We start from the raw sequence: 20,647 nt of genomic DNA on the forward strand, positions 1-20,647 counted from the left end.
CCGCTCGAGTACATAATCTATACGGTTTGTTGCTACACTGTCAAACGTGTTCAGCTTTTTTTAAATCTGAAAATGAGCCCATTTGCTTTCATAAATGCATGTGAAAGATCGCATGGTGTATTATTTAGAGGACGAGAGTTCTTTATTTATTATTTATCGCCGCATAACTGGTCGTGAACTATTTGTTCACTAATATGTTTCTATATATAACTGCAGAAACTTCATTTCAAACGGACTTCATCATCTGTCAAGTCTCTTTGAGATTGTGAAAGTCGCTATATAAATGCAGATATCAATCCCTATCGTTTTTCTCCCGCAATTATTAACATATACTGTGATCGATACACAATCTCAAGCAGACGAAATAAAAATTGATGCGCACTCTGCATCTTTACTGTTTATATAACTGCTGGAAACACGACCACGCTGCAGCCGATTCTTCTAGAAACTTAAACTGACCCGTTTCACCCAGCAGCAGAGACAATGGCTCTCAATTTCACAACCTCTCTCATGATGCAATCAGCCTCAACCCTGCCAACTGCTCAGCCAACCGACACACCAGTCCGCTCTCGCGAGATCACCAACGCCTACACGCGTTCACCTCAACCAAACTTCACAACCTTGCGCGTTGGCGTCACACTAAATGACTAGCCGCTGAAACACGTACAACAAAAGCCGCAGCCACGGCTTTCCAATGAGCAAACCAGTAGCTGAGCAACAGCCAATCGTAGCACGGGCTGGAGGCGGGTTTAGCATGCTATCAAGCTAGGTTGCACCGTCACGAACTGGCGTCGATATAGAAAGGCGTTTTTTTTTGTGGGTGGTGGGGCAAACGTCGTGGAGGTGAGCGTGGTGGAGGGATTAGAGCGGGAGGGCGAGCTTGTTAAAATAATTTAGTCGGGCCAAATTGCAAGAATTAAGGCGGCAATTGGGAACGTTTGGGATTCACGTTGACTTTGTGATTTTTCTCGCTCACAGATTGCCGCAAACGAGGGCGTCTCGCTCCACCGACGGGCTTTTTTTATTTGTTGCGCACAGAAGGAGTTCGGCGTCTCGGCACCGTTACGTGCCGTCCAGTAGTTCACCTATATCCAAGAGTGATTAGGCTTGTGTTTATGTCTTTGTTTTGTGAAAACGGTAAGGTTCTCCGTATAAGGTAGCTAATTTAACTTGGGGTGCGGTTAGGTGGATGGGTGATAGCTGAAACGTGTTGGGAAAACTGGATGAGGGGTTTCTCAAAATGGCGCCGTGCGGCCCGGCTGGAACTGAGTGATCCCTCCCTCCCTCCCTCCATGACCGTGTGACGCAGTCTGCGCCACTTGGTCGGATGGTCCTGGCTTGTACTGATATACTATGGTGGGCCCCTCCCGAGTGTTGCAATCTCGCAACCTTGTTTCTCCTTGAATGCCCGTCGATGGGTAGTCGCTCAGAAGTGCTCCACTGAGGTGAGTGGAATATTTTTTTCGCTGCCCTGCAAAGTGTGCATTGCGCATGGTAGTGCTGGGCAGTGACTCACGTGTTGCGGACGCTGGGTTGCTGCATCAGGCGATGACTCAGCGCTTGGCTGCCGCCTCCTTCTCAATAAACCCCCTTGTCACCAAAATGCCACCTGGCTGATCGTTTATTACTCTCGTTAGTGTTGGTTCGTGCCATTGGCTCAAGTGCATTTTTTTTTCATCTATACAACTATAGATGAGTACTTTGTATTTGTCACAAACTTTGAATATGTGACTGAGGTGAACACTTATGTATTAAATCCATCTGTGTTAGGAGAGGTGCTTGTATTTTTAACTCTTCTTTTCCTTTCTCCTGTTTTAAGGAAACAAAGCTACATAATTTTTATTGATCTAATGTAATGATTGTAGAACACTTTATAAACTATAACTTCCAATCTGCAGTCCAAAGATGTCCCTATGCAGAGTATGAGAGAAGTAATATACCTTGTTTAATTTCTCACCCTTTATTTCTCTCTTGCACCACAGAGCTGTTGCGCAGCCATTGGTACCTGTGTCGGGGAAACCTAACCAACAAACGGGGGACTTGCAGCCTGAGTGGCGCAAACTTTTTCATGTCAGAGACCGAGTACACTTGCAATTGTTTATGTCATCCATTCTTCTTCAGACAGAAGATACCAAAAAATTCCATTCAAAGATCTTTTCACTTTACTCATAAATCTAATAGTAAACCAGAATGGCTGTCAACGTCAACCGCAGTGTGTCTGACCAATTCTATCGGTACAAAATGCCCCGTCTGATTGCTAAGGTAAGAGTGATTGGAAATGTTTGAATTGGTTTCAACTTGGAACTTGACTGTCAAAAGCTAAAATGTAATCTTCCTTAGGTCGAGGGCAAAGGGAATGGTATAAAGACAGTAATAGTCAACATGGTTGATGTTGCCAAGGCGCTTAATCGGCCTCCAACGTGTAAGTATTAATTCTAGCTTCATATGCCAGAGGTTATGCCATTGTCTAGCTCTAACTAGAAATTTTATTACAGTTCACTTTCTTAACTGTTCTACACCGATGCAAAAGCTTTAGCTATTAAAATCTCTCTCATTCTATTTTAGAAATAGGTAGCTAGTCTGACCACTTGTGCCATCTGGTTATTTTAATGAAAAATTCCAACAGTTGACAATAGTGTTGGAGAGTGTAATGTAGATATGTGCAGCATGGGAAAGGGCCCTTTGGTCCAACTTGTCCATGTCAGCCAGATATCTTGACCTAATCAACTGGCATTTGTCACCATTTGGCCCATATCCCTCTAAATCTTTCCTGATCATACACCCATCCAGATGTATTTTTAATGCTATAATTGTACCAGCCTCCAACACTTCCTCTGGCAGCTCATTTCATACAGGTACCACCCTCTGTGAAAAAGTTGTCTCTTAGATCCCTTTTATATCTTTCACCTCACCCTAAACCTATGCCCTCTAGTTCTGGACTCTTCCAACCCAGAGAAATGATCGTGTCTCTTCATCTTATCCATGCCCCTTGTGATTTTATAAACTTCTATAAGGTCATCCCTTAGCATCCATTCCAGGAAAAAAAACTGTCCCAGCCTATTCAACCTCTCCCTATAGCTCAAATCTTCCAACCCTGGCAGCCTCCTTGTAAATCTTTTCTGAACCATTTCAGGTTTCACAACATTCTTTTTGGTTGAAGCCCACCACATAACAATGGCTTATTAAATCTGCATTTTCTGTAGAATTTCCCATTGAGCTGTTCTGAATCAGCCTTTTAAAACAAAAACATTGAATTTCAATATCTGTCTTGGAGCTTATTCCACCCTGAAGGGAGGTGATGAATAAGGGCATATTTTCCCAAAATAATGAAGGGATTTAATGAAATCTGCTTTATTCTTTACATGGTGAAATAACTAGATATTTGGCTGTCGGTTATAAATATAAGAATTGAGGTTATCTTCGGCTGTATGTACTATGGAGCACATCTGTACAGCTTTCTCAAACCATAAATCCATTGCACCCTTTTTAAATAAACAATCCCAGCACTACATGTACTTATATCTAGGTTTTAATAGCTGAATTGCTGAGGCATAAAGTCACTTTGTCCACTTCAATTTTTTTTTAGATTATGTAATTTGGGGAAAATGAGGTCTGCTGCAAAAAAATTGAGGTACTTTTGATTGCAGTTAGTCCTTTCATCTAATGCCAAACCCTAGTCGTCGGACTGTCCTGGTGCAGAAAATAAGATCACTGAATTAAATCTGTGATTTGCAGGTGGTAAATGCTGGTTGCTGAAACAATGCAAAAGTCAGCTGTACTATCTTATTTTGGCTGAGCTTGATGATCACTGGATATTAAAAGTTGAAAATTTTACTAATTCTGTAATGTTTTGATTTGAACATTTTTGTTTAAAATCTTAGATCCCACCAAGTTTTTTGGTTGTGAGCTGGGAGCTCAGACCCAGTTTGATTCAAAGAATGACCGTTATATTGTGAATGGATCTCATGAGGCGAATAAGCTGCAAGACATGCTGGATGGATTCATTAGGAAATTTGTCCTTTGTAATGAGTGTGAGAATCCTGAAACTGACCTGGTGAGTGTTCAGTAAGTATGAAATACTGTTGGTCAGTACAGAACACTTTTTTTTTCTAGCTTTACATGGAGCATGATTAAAACCATTTTGAGGGTAGGGGTCTCTTGAAAAGCTTGGTGCAGTTTGTCACTTTGTCTGTAGGTTTGAATGTTTTCAATTTGCCAGTGTCTATCACAAGCTCCACAAACCTGTGCATTTTATTCATTCAGTTCTTCTGTCTTTGCAGCCTGCCATGCTGCTCGTCTCCATTTGAGGATTTCTGCCTAATGTTGGCAGGCCACTATCATGTCTAATAGACTTCATGTACTGACACCTTCAAGGCCCTCTTCAATCTTCTGCCAATTTGTTCCTCACCAGCCACAGCATGATGCCACAGCCATGTCCTCCAGTATTTCAAAAGGGCTTTTGTCATTTTTGGGAGAAGGAAGACTAACCTTTTTCCTCCCAAGTGACAGTTTGTACTTTTTAAGCATACAGTTACTGCTGTTCAATGATCCAGTTAACAGACTAGTCACTGCACCATATCCCTGTTGAGGCCACAGGCATGGACCCAAGTTTTTTACTTTTTTTAATCTTCTACTTTAGTGCTTGCTATTGTGACCTGAAGCTTTCCAATGAAAGCTTGAAGCAAACTTGAGAAACAGATCTTCTAACTACTTTTGGCTCTGCACTGATTTTCAAACTCAACATGAGTATAATTTTCATTGCCTCCTGTGCCCACAAAACCTAAAAAGTACATTTGCTGAATTCAGGTGGTTGCTGTTCAGGTGTTTACACCTCATGTAGCTGCCAGCATTACTCCTGTACTGAGTTTACTGTGGCGTTAGTATAAGTTATTTTAGACTTCAATTTTCTTCTCTCCCCTCTAGTTTGATGGGGGGGGGGGGGGGAGTTGTTACTGAGCTGATGTAAATAGGTAGCAGGCAGAGAATTATAATACTTCTATTAGACTTGCAGAATATCCAACATTAAACCTTTAGACATAGACTTGAACCCAGTTACTTTTTTCTCCTTGGTTTAAATGGAGTTTTGTAAACTGTACATGACCTGCAGTTTTTCAAATTTAACAAAGATGTGATCTTAATTTTTCAGCATGTCAATCCAAAGAAACAAACTATTGGTATTTCCTGTAAAGCCTGTGGATACAGAGGCATGCTTGACACACGCCACAAACTCTGCACGTTCATTCTTAAAAATCCACCTGGTAAGTGTAGTGTTTGTTTTTCTTTACCATTTGAGTTGCAAAGCTGAAATCCAGCAGTAATTAAGATATTTACATAATGTGTTCCAGAAAATGGAGATGGTGGCTCAGCCAAGAAAGAGAAGAAAACCAAAAAGGGCAAAGACAAGGAGAATGGATCAGTACCTAATTCAGAATCATCCACCCACAATGAGTTTGATGCACCAGAAGCAGTGGTAAATCTTCACCTTGTACATAAGAATTTGCAGAACATCCCAGACAGGCTATTTCAGCTGCTAGTTCTTGACAATTTAACAAGTTACACTCCTTATTGTTCTCCTTTCTCCTTTACTGGCTTGTTTTTTTTTCCAAATGTTTTATCCAATTTTTTTTTGGAAGCTGATTTGAATATGCTGCTTGTGAGCAATACAGTCTGGATCCTAAACACTTCCTCAACCAGACCTACCACTTTGGCTTGGCTTGCACACAATTTTAGTTAAACTGCTTGATGTTCATAGAGTCTCTGGAGGGGGAAAAGTTAATCTATTAACCCACTTCTCCGTTAGGATGGTGAAGATGATGACGATGATTGGTGTGAAGAAACTACAGAGGAAGCCCAGAGGCGTCGAATGGGTGAAATCAGTGAGCATGCCAAAAACTTGACACTCAGTGATGATCTGGGAAAAACATTAGAGGAAAGAGTGAACTTATTCTACAACTTTGTCAAGGTATTCATTATGTCCTGCATCTTCAAATATATTGGCCCCTGAGTTTATGGCTTTGCTTCTGAAATTCAAAGTCTAACTTTCTCATGGTTTCCATTTAGAGACTTAAGTAGAGTCTATGCAGCAGAGAAACTGGCTTTTCATCCCCACTCATCCATGCTAACCAGGTTTCCTAAACTGAACTATCCCTTTTTGCCTATGTTTTGGCCCATATCCCTCAATGTTTCCTATCCATGTACCTGTCCAAATGTTTTTTAAATGCTGTGTTGTACCTGTCTCTACTATTTCCTTTATCATTCCAAATAAGCCTCGCCTTAACTCAAATACTCCAGTCTTGGCAACATAGTAAAAAAAATTTTGCTCCGTTTTGCAGTTTAATAACATCCTGTAGCAGGTTGACCAGAACTGTATGCAGTATTCAAATTATGGCTTTGTATAGCTGTATCATAATGACATCCCAACTCCAGGACTTGATGCTCTGACTAAAGGCAAGCATGAACAATAAGTATTTATATAGGCTGTACAGAAGTTGGGTTTAGAATCACTCTGATCTAATACCAATTATGGAAATTTGCCTTTAAGTTTGGTTCCTCTTCTCCCATGTGTGGGTGCATTAGCTATAACAAGCTTTATTGACTTCACTTGATTTCTGAACAGAGATTATTGAAAGTCTGAAATCTTATCAACTTGCTAACTTTTGCTGTGATATCTAAAATGCAGAAAAAGAAGGAAGAGGGCATTATTGATTCTGCTGATAAAGATCTTCGATCAGAAGCTGAAAGACTGGATGTAATAGCTATGGGCCCTCTCATACTAAGTGAGCTGCTTTTTGATGAGAACATACGAGATCAGATCAAGAAATATAAACGGCACTTTCTACGTGTAAGTAGTTTTTCCCTCCAACTGAACAAATCTTCAGATGCTAGAAATCTGACATGGCTGGAGAAACTCCACCAGTCTGGCAGCATCCATGGAGAGAAGGCAGATGGTGGGTCTGAAAGTTCCCTGGAATCAACCCTAACTGCTTTTGCTTCATAGGTGTTGCTGGAATGGAGTATCTCCAGAAATTCGTTTTTAAAAAACTTTAGATTAACATTGCCTTACAAACTGTTCACTTGACAGTTCTGCCATGGTAATAAAAAGGCTCAGAAGTATTTACTCGGTGGCTTTGAGTGTCTGGTGAAAATACATCGGGACCAACTGCTGCCCAGAGTTCCACATGTATTGAAGCAGCTTTATGATGCTGATCTCTTGGAAGAAGAGGTTATTCTTGCCTGGGCTGAGAAAGTAAGTTGAACAAATGTGAAAACTATTTTTGGCTGAATGTTGATATGTATTGGGTTTTTGTAAAAATTGATGGAAAAAGTTGGGGTGGATGTACTACTATGCACTGGCAATTAATGGATTGTTTATCAGTATTCTGTATTTGAAATTAAGAGCCATTGAGAATTTGGCTGAATGACATCCGTTCAATTTCAAGGGTAGTTGAGTGAAAATCTCAATTTTAAAGTTTGAGAATTCCTAGTCTGACTTTTTTGAGTTAGAGGTGACTAATTCTATGCACCTTGTTTGTTCTTAGTCAAGGTTCTGCAATCTGAAGTCTAATACTTAAAAAAAAAACTAGTAGCTTAACATTGTGTATGGGTTTCAGTATTGATGTTTAGTTCTGATTTAACTAGAATTTTTATTGTATGCAAGGTATCCAAGAAGTATGTCCCCAAAGAACTTGCCAAAGAGATACATGCAAAGGCAGATCCATTTATTAAGTGGCTAAAAGAAGCTGAAGAGGAATCTGAAGAGGAAGAGGAGGAATCTGAAGAGGAGAAAGATGTGGAGGTAAATATTTAAATTATAACTATCTTAGTTCCCTTCTAACTTATGAAGTTAGAACACTAGTGCTCCAATGTGTACTAAGTGTTGATTTCAGTTGTCAATGTACCCTTTGATCTAGTACATCTATCCAATTTTTTTTTTGGTTTTGGCAGCTCTAATTTGTAGAAATCTGGGATTTTATGCATAATGTGGGTGTGTTGCATTCATTAAACAAATCCTGTTTATTTTACAGGTGGTTTACGATAGCTCTGCAAGAGAACTGAAAGTGGAAACTCTGAAACCCATTAAGACAAAAGAGGAAGAGGATATAGATATTGATGCTATTTGATGTATTCTTGCAGGGGACAAAATCAACCCATAAATCTTGCAGCAGAGCAGTCAGTAACGAAGAAATTCCTGTGTTTAAACGGCAGTTGCTGAATTCGGACTCTGCTAGTCAAATTCTCCAATATGACTCTAGTAACACTTCACCATCGCCTCCCTACCAGTTAGGAACTGACAGCATGTCCAAAGTCTAAATGGTAGACTGGTCCTGCAAATTTTTTTTTATTTGTCTATACATTTTCTCTTGTTGCTATTGGGTAACACTTCAGCATTTACTATGCATTTCTACAGGGATGTAAATTACAAATTAAAGGGGTTTGTGTTCTGCATACCAGCACCTGGGTTTTTATTCAGTATATAAATATAACTTGTCAAACAAGTTTCAGGTTTTAATTCCCTATTAAAATCTGAACTGCTTCACTGGATGTGGAGGCTATTGCTTCAACTGCCTAACTATATGTAAGAGTATACTGCTATTGAGTGCTTCATGATTTAAGCAGTTTGTAGTGAGGTAAGAAACAGTCCATTTAATTACACATTTCCTGTGCAATATATTTGTCTTTTGGATGATGGGTGAACTTTTTTGCAGAGTCTGAGTGCTCTCACCCACTTAACTTACCTGTGTATGTGTGTTTAACAGTCCTGTTTAGTCATCGAAACTCAGAATTTGCTGCTTTTTCTTTTTGTGGGTGCAATAGCTGGTATTGATGCACATGGTATGACAATGGAATTACTTATTGCTTGGTAGAAGTGAAGGTTTTTCACTTACACTTACAATTTAAATGCATGTTTATTTTGGCAGTTTTTCTAATGTTTGGTAGTTCAATTACTTAGTCTTGAAAGTATAAAAATTGGAGATTTAAAATCTTGGATACTTTGAATCTTGGCCACTGTGGATTTCATTTTGAGTAAAGCTTCTCCTGATCCAGAACAACTTTGAATTTCCCTCTAGTTTTGTTGACCTTCTCTACTTGAATCAGGTCTGAGATTTGGCTTTTGGGGTCTAGCATTCCTATAACATAACATGATAGCAAAAACTGCAAGGGGAAGATGGTAAATTTATCCTGATCTGGGGTATGCTTCACATGTGCCTTTTGATCTTCAAAGTTTGTGTACAGACTTTAAGGAAAAAAAATCTAGATTAGGCACCCAATTGTGAAAGGTAGCCATTGATTTGAGAATATGTACATAACTGCAAAATTGACTTTAAATTTGCTCAGTCTACTAGCAACCGTTGCACATCACTTGTTCACGCATCATTCTAGTTGTAATTGACCTACATTGAAAAAATCTTTAAATATTTGCTACTTAAAAGTATTAACTAGTCACAATAGTGCCAGTGTTCTCTTTTAAAGTCTGAGATCTTCAGTTAGGATGTGACAGACCAAATTTTTATCAGTTTTCAATTTTGTGGTTTGCATTAAAGCATGGTATGTCAATTTATCTAGCTGAACAAAAGATAACAACTGAAATTTACATCTCTTGGATGCAGGACTGCTACTGTTTCATATATTTGCACCCTGCTGATAAGGAATAACACTTTGAGCCATACCACTTTCTTTTGATTTCTGGGCTGTGAATAAATCCTCACTTACTGAGAGCCTCTGATTTCAATTAGTTTTTCTTACTGCTTTTTTCCCCTCCTTCACTGGACCAGGCCAGCAACAAAAGATTTTTTTTTTCCTGAATATTATCCGTATAAGGTCAATGCCTTTCCAAGAGAATGAATCCTTTAAAGTCGACACAGTATAGGATTGTGGTAAGGCAGTATGTTGTGAAGTGTTTTATATTGAAACAATCAAGGCTTAACAGCTTTTTATATTTTGATATACAATTTGCTGATTCTCAACCTGGCCTCCATTCTTGACTTCAAGTCATTGGCATCTAAAGGATAAACCATAGAGCATGAGTTCAAAACCAATTGAAATCTGATCAGTTCTCTATTTTCTTGTAGAAACATATTGCATGTGAATAAAGTTAGCTTAGCTTTTATGTAAGCTATTTCAGTTGTGCTTGTCATCTTTGTAAGTCTTTCAACTTATCCACTTAACTCCAGTATCTACTCATGGCTACAATTCTCAATGTTTCATAAATAACTAATTTCACTAAACTACATTAGAGCTGCAGCTCAATTCTTAGTTCTTCACCTGCATTAATGAGCAGTGTTGTCAGATGTCTGGCTACCAGGATATCCCATAGCAACCATGTTTTAGCTGCCTCAAAGTGCTGGAGAAGTTCAGTACGTTTATGAGACTCAGATTTGTAAAATGTTACCTTCCACACAACTAAATGTTGAATTTCTCTACTTCATTTTTACTACTGTATACTCAGGTTGCATATAAAACCCATCATTGTACCTACCTCAGCAAAAATAATGTGAGATCATGTAGTTCATCCTTTTGACCACCAAACTGCAAAGTTGTGGTGGGCTTTTATGCAGGACTGAGTACTGAGACTTGTATGTGGAATCTGTGCACCAGAATAACCAAATTTAAAAAGAGACTTCATTTGAAATGAAGTGCACATTTAGACGGAATATGGAGTGGAAATCTCCAGTCAGCAAATCATTTGAAACTGAAAACAGATGCAGAATCTTTAGGGTGCATATCAACCAAATTTCCCAGGTGGTATCTTTTACCTTGAAGAATTCTCACTCAAATTTACTTAGTCCAGCTCCAGTCCACAGATGTAATTATAAAATGTTGATGTTCTATAGCCAATAGCACTCGTGCTGTGAACCTAAAGTGGGAAAGTTTTGGCTCCATCTACGCCAAACTGTATGCTAATCCCATTTTCATAGAACTTGGTCCATACTACTATTCCAGCTGTTACAACAGAAACCAGGAGTATAAATGTGTGATAATAGTTATATTATTCACGAGGTTACACAAACCTTTTGAATAACATACATCATGATTTAGATACGTATTTCTTAGTGTCAAAAGAAAAGCTGCACAAAGGGGTCAACTTAGAGCAGTTCATTACCTTTGATCAATTAATTTGCAAGAGAATCACAGGTCTTATTAAAAAAGCTGCTTGGAGAACTGGCAAATCGTGAATACTGACTGTGGTGGCTAACCATACTTAATGTGCATTCACTTATGTAGTATAAAGTTAGGGTTGTGATAATGAGCTGAGAAAAACAGTTGGTCCATTGGGGATGGAGTGTCAAATACCTCCTAGGAGATTTAGCTACTCAAAAGCAGTAATTTAACCTTGTTTGAAAAGTATACATTTTTGACCTCTGATCTATCTGAAATAGCTTTTAAGTGAGCGGCATGGTGGCACAGTGGTTAGCACTGCTGCCTCACAGCACCAGAGACCCGGGTTCAATTCCCGACTCAGGCGACTGACTGTGTGAAGTTTGCACGTTCTCCCTGTGTCTGCGTGGGTTTCCTCCGGGTGCTCCGGATTCCTCCCACAGTCCAAAAATGTGCATGTCAGGTGAATTGGCCATGCTAAATTGCCCGTAGTGTTAGGTGAAGGGGTAAGTGTAGAGGTATGGGTGGGTTGCGCTTTGGCGGGTCGGTGTGGACTTGTTGGGCCAAAGGGCCTGTTTCCACACTGTAATGTAATCTAATCTAATGAATTTTTGAACATTTGACAATTTTGTATGCCTCTATGAAATCAGTATGCATTTCCATAGGGCATCTAGCTAAGACACCTGTTATCCTCCACCCAGGTTTCCTATCATCTACGCGGTGGCCTATTCCATAATGTCTAGATTTATGCCTCAACTTTTAACTATAAAACAATGAGCGGAAGTAAGCCATTCAACAAAGTGACTGTTCACCTGTACAATGAGATGACTGCTCTTCAGCAGTTATACTGGCACTATCCCCCACCTTTTCCTCCGCTACATTAATGACTGCATCGGTGTTTCCACAAGGAGCTCAAACAGGTCATCAACTTCACCCACACCTTCAACCCTGACCTCAAATTCACCTGAATCATCTCCTGAGACTTCGCTTCCCTTCCTGGACCTCTCCATCTGTTTCTCGCAACTGCCTTAACACCATGTCTATTTTAAGCCCAAACCTATCTTGACTACACTCCTTCATGCAAAAACATGATCCTATACTCCCAATTCCTCTGTAGCTGCTCCCAGGATGAGCAATTATATTCCAGGATATCCCAGATGTTCTACTTCAAGGACTGCAATTTCCCCTCCCCTGTGATCAATGATGCCCTCAATCACTTCTTCCTCCCCACACCTCTGCCTTCAAACTGCACCCCCAACTACAACAAGAACAGTGACTCCGGTCCTCATTCCACCCACCAGGTCTCCAAATCCAACGTATCATCATCCAACATTTTCACCTCAACACCCAAAAGGATATTTCTTTCTTCACTCATATCTACTTTCCATAGGCACCATTTCCCTCATTAGGACCATATGTTCCCCACCAACCTCTCCTCCATACTTTGGTACCTTTCCATGTGGCTGCTAAATCTTCTCTTTTACCTCCAGTCAAGACCCCAAAGAATCATTCCACGTTTGGCAGAGATTCACCTGCATTTCCGCTAACCGTTGCTCCCGCTGTGGTCTCCTCTTCATTGGGGACACCAAGCACAAACTCTGAGGCCACTTCAGGGAACATCTCTGGTCCACATGCTCCAATCAACCCTACCTCCTAGTTGCCAGCCATTTCAACTATCCCACTCCCACAATGACAGGTCCATCCTGGATCTCCACCATCAAAATAAGGCCACAGACAAACTGAAGGAAGAACACCTCATATTTCGCCTCAGGACCTTACAACATTATGGCCTAAGAATTCAGCAGCTTTCAAATCTCCCTCTCCACCCCACCCCCTTGACTTGACCTGACCTAATCTTTCCATCTTCCTTCCCATCTATCCGCTTCACTGTTCCCACTGACCAATCACATCTTACCGACATCCACCTATTGCTATCACACATACCTTTCCCCCAACCCCACCCTCATATATATTTCTCACTCTCCTTACCCCTCCCCAATCCTGATGAAGAGTCCTGCCTGAAATGTTGACTCTCCTGCTGTTCGACTTGCTGTGTTTTCTCCAGCTCCACATGTTATCAACTGGAACTCCATGCCGTACTCCAATTGTGACCTGGCTATCTCTCCTGTGCAGAAACAGGCCCTTCGACCCAACAAGTCCACATCGACCCTCTGAAGAGTATCTCACCCAGACCCATTCCACTACTATCCTATATTTACCCCTGACTAATGCACCTAACCTACACATTCCTCAATACTATGGCCAACTTAGCATACTCAATTCACCTAACTTTGGACTGTGGGAGGAAACCCACGCAGACACGGGGAGAATGTCCAAACTCCACACAGATAGTCGCCCTAGACTGGAATCAAACCTGGGTCACTGACGTTGTGAAGCTGCAGTACTAGCCACTGTGCTGCCCAATTATATATAGTCAATTATTAATAATAATTATTCATAACTTATTAATAACATTATATATAGTTTCATCACAACATCCATGGTTATAGTAGGCTCTATCCAACTCAATACAATCGGAGGCTAAGCTTCAAGGAGATGTCACAGCACCAATGTCCATGAAAACCACATCTCTCCAGACAAGAGTTGGCAGAGCTCTGCAGAATGCTGGAGTTGATGCAGCTGTGAAGGGGCAGACACAATGTTTGCTGTGTTAAAGGTGACATTGAGATTCAAACCTTCAGCCTATGGTTTGTACCAGGTATTGTCTAAGAGATTTATGTGATATCTCTTGGTCAACTGTCTTTGCTGCATGAAGGAAATCACAAGTTATGTATGAATGGCTGAACAATATATCAAGTTCACAACTGGTCAGGCTGAGGTGTTGTTGACTTTGGTGCCATAGTTGAGTTTCTTCAGGTACAAGGTCATTTGTTGTAATTACACTCCTTCAGAGCAAACAAACACCATTGCAAACAGAAAAGATCTTCACTCCTTAATGTTAAAGTAATTAATTTGCAAGCAATGCAGGTCATGCAGCTGGAAATGTTTTTAACAAAACTGCTACAATTTTTAAATTCATTTATGGGATGTCAGCATCATTAGCTGGACTAGCATTTATTGCTCATCCCTAATTGGCCAACCGGCAATTAAGAGTCAACCACATTGCTATGGGTTTGGAGTCACATGTAGGCTAGTCGAGGAAGGGTGAACCAGACGGGTTTTTCCAATAGTCAGCAATGGATTCATGGTCATCATTAGACTGTTGATTCCAGATGTTTATTGAATTCAAATTCCACCATCTGCCATGGCAGAATTCGGACCCGAGTCCCCAGAACATTTTTTGGGTCCCTGGATTAACAGCCCAGTGATAATACCACTAGGTCATTGCCTCGCACAACTATGTACATACTTAGACAGTTCTCAGCCTTTCAGCCACCCAAATATCTTAGGGGTTGTATGAGTGAACAAAGGATATTCATTGAAGATATGGCTTTTGACCTCTGTACGTGATCCTAACACACAGATCATGAACATATGCAACTGCCACTACATGACTACAATGCCATCATCGGATGATCTGAATAAGCAATGTGCACTTTCAAAGTAGTCTTGTGTCAATGTCACTTCCATTACACAACCTGATGTTTCAGAGGGGAGTAGCATTCAAGTCTGAGAAAGACAATAATTGAGCAGCATCCTTGGGAGGATGAGCATGAGACACCTCAACAGCTAACGAAATGATAATGCCACTGGATTGGTAATAACAGGTCTACACCAATGACCTGGGAATCCCACCACAGCAGCCACTGGAATTTAAATTCAAATATAATTAAATTTAAAATTGAAAGTTAGTCTCAGTAATAGAGAATTATTGTAATAGCACTTGAAGATACTTAAGGACAAAGAAAGTTGTTCGCCCATTTCAGTTTGATCATCTACACAACCTTACCCCTCCTTTCATTGTCATTTCTAGATTCTAGAGTTTTCACCTGTGCTATTCTGCATGAAGTCAATTCTAAGTATTGATTATTCTGTTCTACATAACAGAATATTAAACAAGGTCAAAGCCATGTTTGATGGAGCCTCCAATGCTTAATGGCATTGATGCAACTCATTTCTTGCACTGCTTTCTCTCTAGAGCCAAATGTTTCACTCCATCAGAGTATTACCTTCATTTAGGAAACTTCTTTTTGCCAAAGGTGACATTTATAAATGCATATTTGTAGCAAACATGTCAAACAGAAGGCTTCCCAACTGGAAGGAGTACCAGTGGACCTTCATTAATCTAGCTTCTAATAAAGTGTAGGTGACCCTGTCAGGAGATATAGATTTGTGAAAAATAAAACTTGGGATCATAGGAGCATACAAGCCACCAAGGTGTAACCATCAGGGAAGATGAATCTCATACGGTACATGCACTAAAACGTGTTAAGATAAATTGAAAATGATGTTAGTTGACAGCAATACATAGTACATTTGTAGGTGACAGGGTGGTTAATAGTCATCAGTGGGGTGCCACAGGCCCAGAAGGAGGTTTGATGGGTTTTGCCAAAATAATAAGTTTCTCTAGCTGCTATAGAAACATTGATGAATGATGTAGCCGCACAGGCTTACATCATCAGGGTCCACTGAACTATCAAAGAAACAATGTTCTATGTTAGCAGACACACTGCATTCAGCTTATTAATAATGGAATAGAAGAATAGACCCCACAGGCTGACAACACTATTTGTCTCATCAGCACTCTATCACTTCCAGTGACACATTACCAACTTTAATGACAATTGAGTTCTGTACAATGCTATCGATCTTGATAACAGTGTGCTAACTTAAGCAGAACTCTACAAATCTCAAAAATAATAACTATACATAACTCTAGCTTCTTCAGAAACAGTTTATTAGCACCAGTCTACCAATTTCAATAACAGGGTAAAAACAATGACTGCAGATGCTGGAAACCAGATTCTGGATTAGTGGCGCTGGAAGAGCACAGCAGTTCAGGCAGCATCCGAGGAGCAGTAAAATCGACGTTTCGGGCAAAAGCCCTTCATCAGGAATAAAGGCAGAGAGCCTGAAGGGTGGAGAGATCAACTAGCGGAGGGTGGGAGTGGGGAGAAAGTAGCATAGAGTACAATAGGTGAGTGGGGGAGGGGATGAAGGTGATAGGTCAGGGAGGAGGGTGGAGTGGATAGGTGGAAAAGAAGATAGGCAGGTAGGACAAGTCATGGGGACTGTGCTGAGCTGGAAGTCTGAAACTAGGGTGAGGTGGGAGAAGGGTAAATGAGGAAACTGTTGAAGTCCACATTGATGCCCTGGGGTTGAAGTGCTCCGAGGCGCAAGATGAGGCATTCTTCCTCCAGGCATCTGGTAGTGAGGGAGCGGCGGTGAAGGAGGCCCAGGACCTCCATGTCCTCGGCAGAGAGGGAGGGGGAGTTGAAATGTTGGGCCACAGGGCGGTGTGGTTGATTGGTGCGGGTGTCCCGGAGATGATCCCTAAAGCGCTCTGCTAGGAGGCGTCCAGTCTCCCCAATGTAGAGGAGACTGCATCGGGAGCAACGGATACAATAAATGATATTGGTGGATGAGCAGGTAAAACTTTGATGGATATGGAAGGCTCCTTTAGGGCCTTGGATAGATGTGAGGGAGGAGGTGTGGGCGCAGGTTTTGCAATTCCTGCGGTGGCAGGGGAAGGTCCCAGGATGGGAGGGTGAAAACAGGTCCCAGGTAATCACGGAGGGAACGGTCTTTGCGGAAAGGAGTGGGGAGGGAAATATATCCCTGGTGATGGGGTCTTTTTGGAGGCGGCGGAAATGTCAGTGGATGATTTGGTTTATGCGAAGATTGGTTGGGTGGAAGGTGAGCACCAGGGGCATTCTGTCCTTGTTACGGTTGGAGGGGTGGGGTCTGAGGGCGGAGGTGCGGGATGTGGACAGATGCGTTGGAGGGCATCTTTAACCATGTGGGAAGGGAAATTGCGGTCTCTAAAGAAGGAGGCCATCTAGTGTGTTCTGTGGTGGAACTGGTCCTCCTGGGAGCAGATACGGCGGAGGAATTGGGAATACGGGATGGCATTTTTGCAAGAGGTAGGGTGGGAAGAGGTGTAATCTAGGTAGCTGTGGGAGTCGGTGGGTTTGTAAAAAATGTCAGTGTCAAGTCGGTCGTCATTAATGGAGATGGAGAGGTCCATGAAGGGGAGGGAGGTGTCAGAGATGGTCCAGGCAAATTTAAGGTCAGGGTGAAATGTGTTGGTGAAGTCGATGAATCGCTCAACCTCCTCGCAGGAGCACGATGTGGCGCCAATGCAGTCATCAATGTAGTGGAGGAAGAGGTGGGGAGTGGTGCCGGTGTAATTACGGAAGATCGACTGTTCTACGTAGCCAACAAATTTCAATAACACTTTTACCATCTTCAGCAGAATTCTACCAACCTCAGCCACAGTTTACCAACTTCAGTGAAAACCATCCAATTTCAATATCCCTCTGCCAAACTCACTAAGTGTTGAAAAATTGTTGTAAATGAACACAATAAACAGCTATTTCTACTATTGTTGGCAGAATTGTTGCTCAACATCAACAATTAGAAATAAATTGTGGATTTATTCAACAGAAAAAGTATTTTGCTGGATTATCCTGACATTGAGAACCTTTGATTTGTTAGAAGGAATTTTACCTAAAACATCCAAATTTGCAAACAATACCAGTTTGAAAGCAAATGGTGAATACGAAGATGTACAAATTCTAAAGGATCTTGTGAAACTTGATCAGTAGGTGAAGAAATGGCAGATGCAATTTACTATAGAAAAATTGATATGTCTGAGATTGGGCAGAAGGAAGGTTGTGCTCACCATTAATTTACTTGAAATATCAGAATAGAATAACAACTTATATTTGTTTAGCGTCATGAATATAAAATGCCCCAAAGTGCTTCACGTGAGTATTATAAAACAATAGGAGAGATGTAATGGGCTATTAAGAGACATGCCAATAAAACTGTCTCCAGGATTCTGAAAAAATAAGCAAAATTTGGGATGTGTATAAAGGGAGTACTTTTCAGTCAGAAAGGTAATTTTCAAATTTTGTTTGGTCCTGGTGAGAGCATATCTGACCACTCTGTGCAGTTTTATTCTGCCTCCTTCAAGAAGCATATTCAGTTACTGGGAGATCAGAGAGAAGGTTACAGAGTTGATTCCAGAACTTAAGGGAATAATGCATGAACAAGAATTGATAATTGTGTTTGTCAATTGTCAAAAGTGATGGTTCTAATATGAAACGATCAGTTTGAAACATTAACTCTACTTCTCTGCACAGATGACCTGCTAGCCACCTCCAGCATTTCTCTTTTTATTTCCGATTTCTAGCATGTACATATTATTGCTTCTGTAACAGGCAAGTTGTATTACCTGGAATTTAGAAAATTAAAAGATGATTTGATTGGCATTATGAAGGCACCAAGTGCTGGCTGGGGCGTCTAGGACAAAGGGCATTGTGTGAAAGTTAAAGCCAGACCTTTCACAAGTGAAATTTGGGAAAACACTTCTACACAAAGTATGGCAGAAGTCTGGAACTTCCTTTCACAACTAGCATCTAATATGAGATCAATTATAACTTGAAGTATATTTGTTTTTGTAAACGTAGATTTGTGTTGCTGATCAGCCATTATTTCAAAGAATTGCTTAACATGCTTAGGGGCTGATGACCTTCTGTACTTATATTTCTAAAATTGTGGCATTTTTCTTCAAATCCATAACAGGCACACTTTCCTGGTGAGTAAAATTCAACTTCAACAGACTTGAGTGCCAATTGATCCTCATGCAATAGAATAATCTCTTCACAGGAGGGGCAGTATTAAGATATCTTAAATTATGTTCAAAGAAGCGGTAACAATGATTTCTACTTACACATTTTGAATATAAGCAGTACAGTTTCACTTTGTGGAAATATGGGAACTTGTCCACATTTTCAAGAGAAATAGGAAAGCAACAGATTTTAAATCAAGGAAGATAGCAGAATTCTAAATGTCTAGGGATCTGAGTGTCCTCATATATGAACTACAAAGAGTTAGTATGAAGGTATAACAATTTACTAGGACAGCAAATGGGATGTTGTCATTTATTAGAAGGGGAATAGAAAATAAAAACAGAGATGCTTTGTTACAATTGCATGGAGAATCGATGAAGTCCACATCTGGAGTACCCATGTATAGTTTTGATTGCTTAATTTAAGAAAGGATGCAAACGCATTAGGGGCAATTCAGAAAAGGGTCTCAGTACCAATAACTGGGATGGGGGGGGGGTAATTATTTTCTGAGCAATGGTTTAAACAGGCTGTGCCTGTATCCATTTGAGCTTAGATGAATGAAAGGTGATCTTTCACATCTTGAGGGGATTTGACTGCGTGGATGCTGAAAGAATGCTTCCCCTGCAAGATATATTAAAACTAGAGCACATAGACAGGAGTGAACAGGCATCATTAAATATGTTTAAGGCAGGGGTTGATGAATTCTTGACTAATGAGGGAGTCAGTAGTTATCATGGGTAGACGTGTATGTCGAGTTGAGGCCACAATCAGTTGAGTGACGGGGCATATTTGAGGGGCCAAAGGGCTCAGGATTCAAATGTTTGTACTTTGCTTTCCAGACATAAAACCTGTATTTCAGATAATTTTCCCACTGAAATAGACTTGTTGTTTCTATAAAAGATAGCACTTATACAACAATGCCAAGGACAGTTGAAAACCCAGCCCCTTTCCCCTTATCATGCAAGTTTAGATAACATTTGGTTAGGCCACTAGATGGAGTAATTCCTAGACCAGTGCTGTAGTTCAAGTCTTCACAGCATAGAGCAAGATCAGATTTTTAACAGTTTACAGTGTTCAGTGTTCACAGCCTATACCCAAGACAGACACAGATGGGGGAGATCATTTTAACTCATTTGTTCAGTGTATAAAAAACTTATTTTCCCCTATTATATTAAATTATCTCTTTAATGAGCAAGTTTTTTCAATGACTATCACAACTTGTTGAAGGGATATTTTAAACACCTAGGTTCAGCATGAACTAGGCAGTTAGGCAAATAAAATTGCTCGTGATTTATCTAGTGACATTCCATTTCCTTCTTGCAGTCACCTGTTTCAAACTGTGTTCAGAGCAGGTATGAAGAATAACTTCCTATCAGTCTTGCTTCAAAATATGAAAATTGGTTTCTGATTATTGTAAATCATTGGGGGCTGACTATTAGTTTAACCAGTATCCTGTGTGGGGAAGCCGCTGTAACTAATCTAGTAGGAAGTAGATTCAGGACCAGCAGAGGATCAAACAAGAATCTTTAAAAAAAACTGTTATAGTGTCCCTTTTCAAAAAGGCTGGTAATGACACTCATTTACATTGGCTGAATACCAAATAAAATAATGTAATCAATTCACAGAAAGTTTGAAGATGAATAAGTCTACAAATAACGATCAGGATTTAGAATGGAAGAACCTGTTTGATAATCTTCTTGAATGAAGGACTGATTAGGGATAGTCAACATGGCTTTGTGCTGGGAAATCGTGTCTCACAAACTTGATTGAGTTTTTTGAGGAAGTAACAAAGA

The 20,647-nt window shown here is 40.4% G+C and overlaps 1 protein-coding gene across 2 annotated transcripts; it reads left to right on the plus strand.

The window, feature by feature from the left end:
* Positions 1-891: 891 nt before the first annotated feature.
* Positions 892-10,117, plus strand: eif5 (eukaryotic translation initiation factor 5). Of its 2 annotated transcripts, none has more exons than XM_043697485.2 (11): positions 892-1,445; positions 1,983-2,262; positions 2,341-2,422; positions 3,882-4,054; positions 5,147-5,258; positions 5,346-5,470; positions 5,801-5,962; positions 6,680-6,841; positions 7,082-7,246; positions 7,658-7,795; positions 8,025-10,117. In XM_043697485.2, the coding sequence occupies exons 2-11, from the start codon at positions 2,191-2,193 to the stop codon at positions 8,118-8,120; spliced, it is 1,287 nt and encodes a 428-aa protein (XP_043553420.1). In that variant the 5' UTR covers positions 892-1,445; positions 1,983-2,190; the 3' UTR covers positions 8,121-10,117. The 2 variants fall into 2 exon arrangements, with proteins under 2 accessions (XP_043553420.1, XP_043553418.1); XM_043697483.2 differs by having other exon boundaries at positions 892-1,137.
* Positions 10,118-20,647: the final 10,530 nt, after the last annotated feature.

Source organism: Chiloscyllium plagiosum, unplaced genomic scaffold, assembly GCF_037043375.1.
Source record: "Chiloscyllium plagiosum isolate Xiang-an unplaced genomic scaffold, Cpla_swu_hap1 HiC_scaffold_8, whole genome shotgun sequence".
NCBI classification, from domain to species: Eukaryota; Metazoa; Chordata; class Chondrichthyes; order Orectolobiformes; family Hemiscylliidae; genus Chiloscyllium; species Chiloscyllium plagiosum.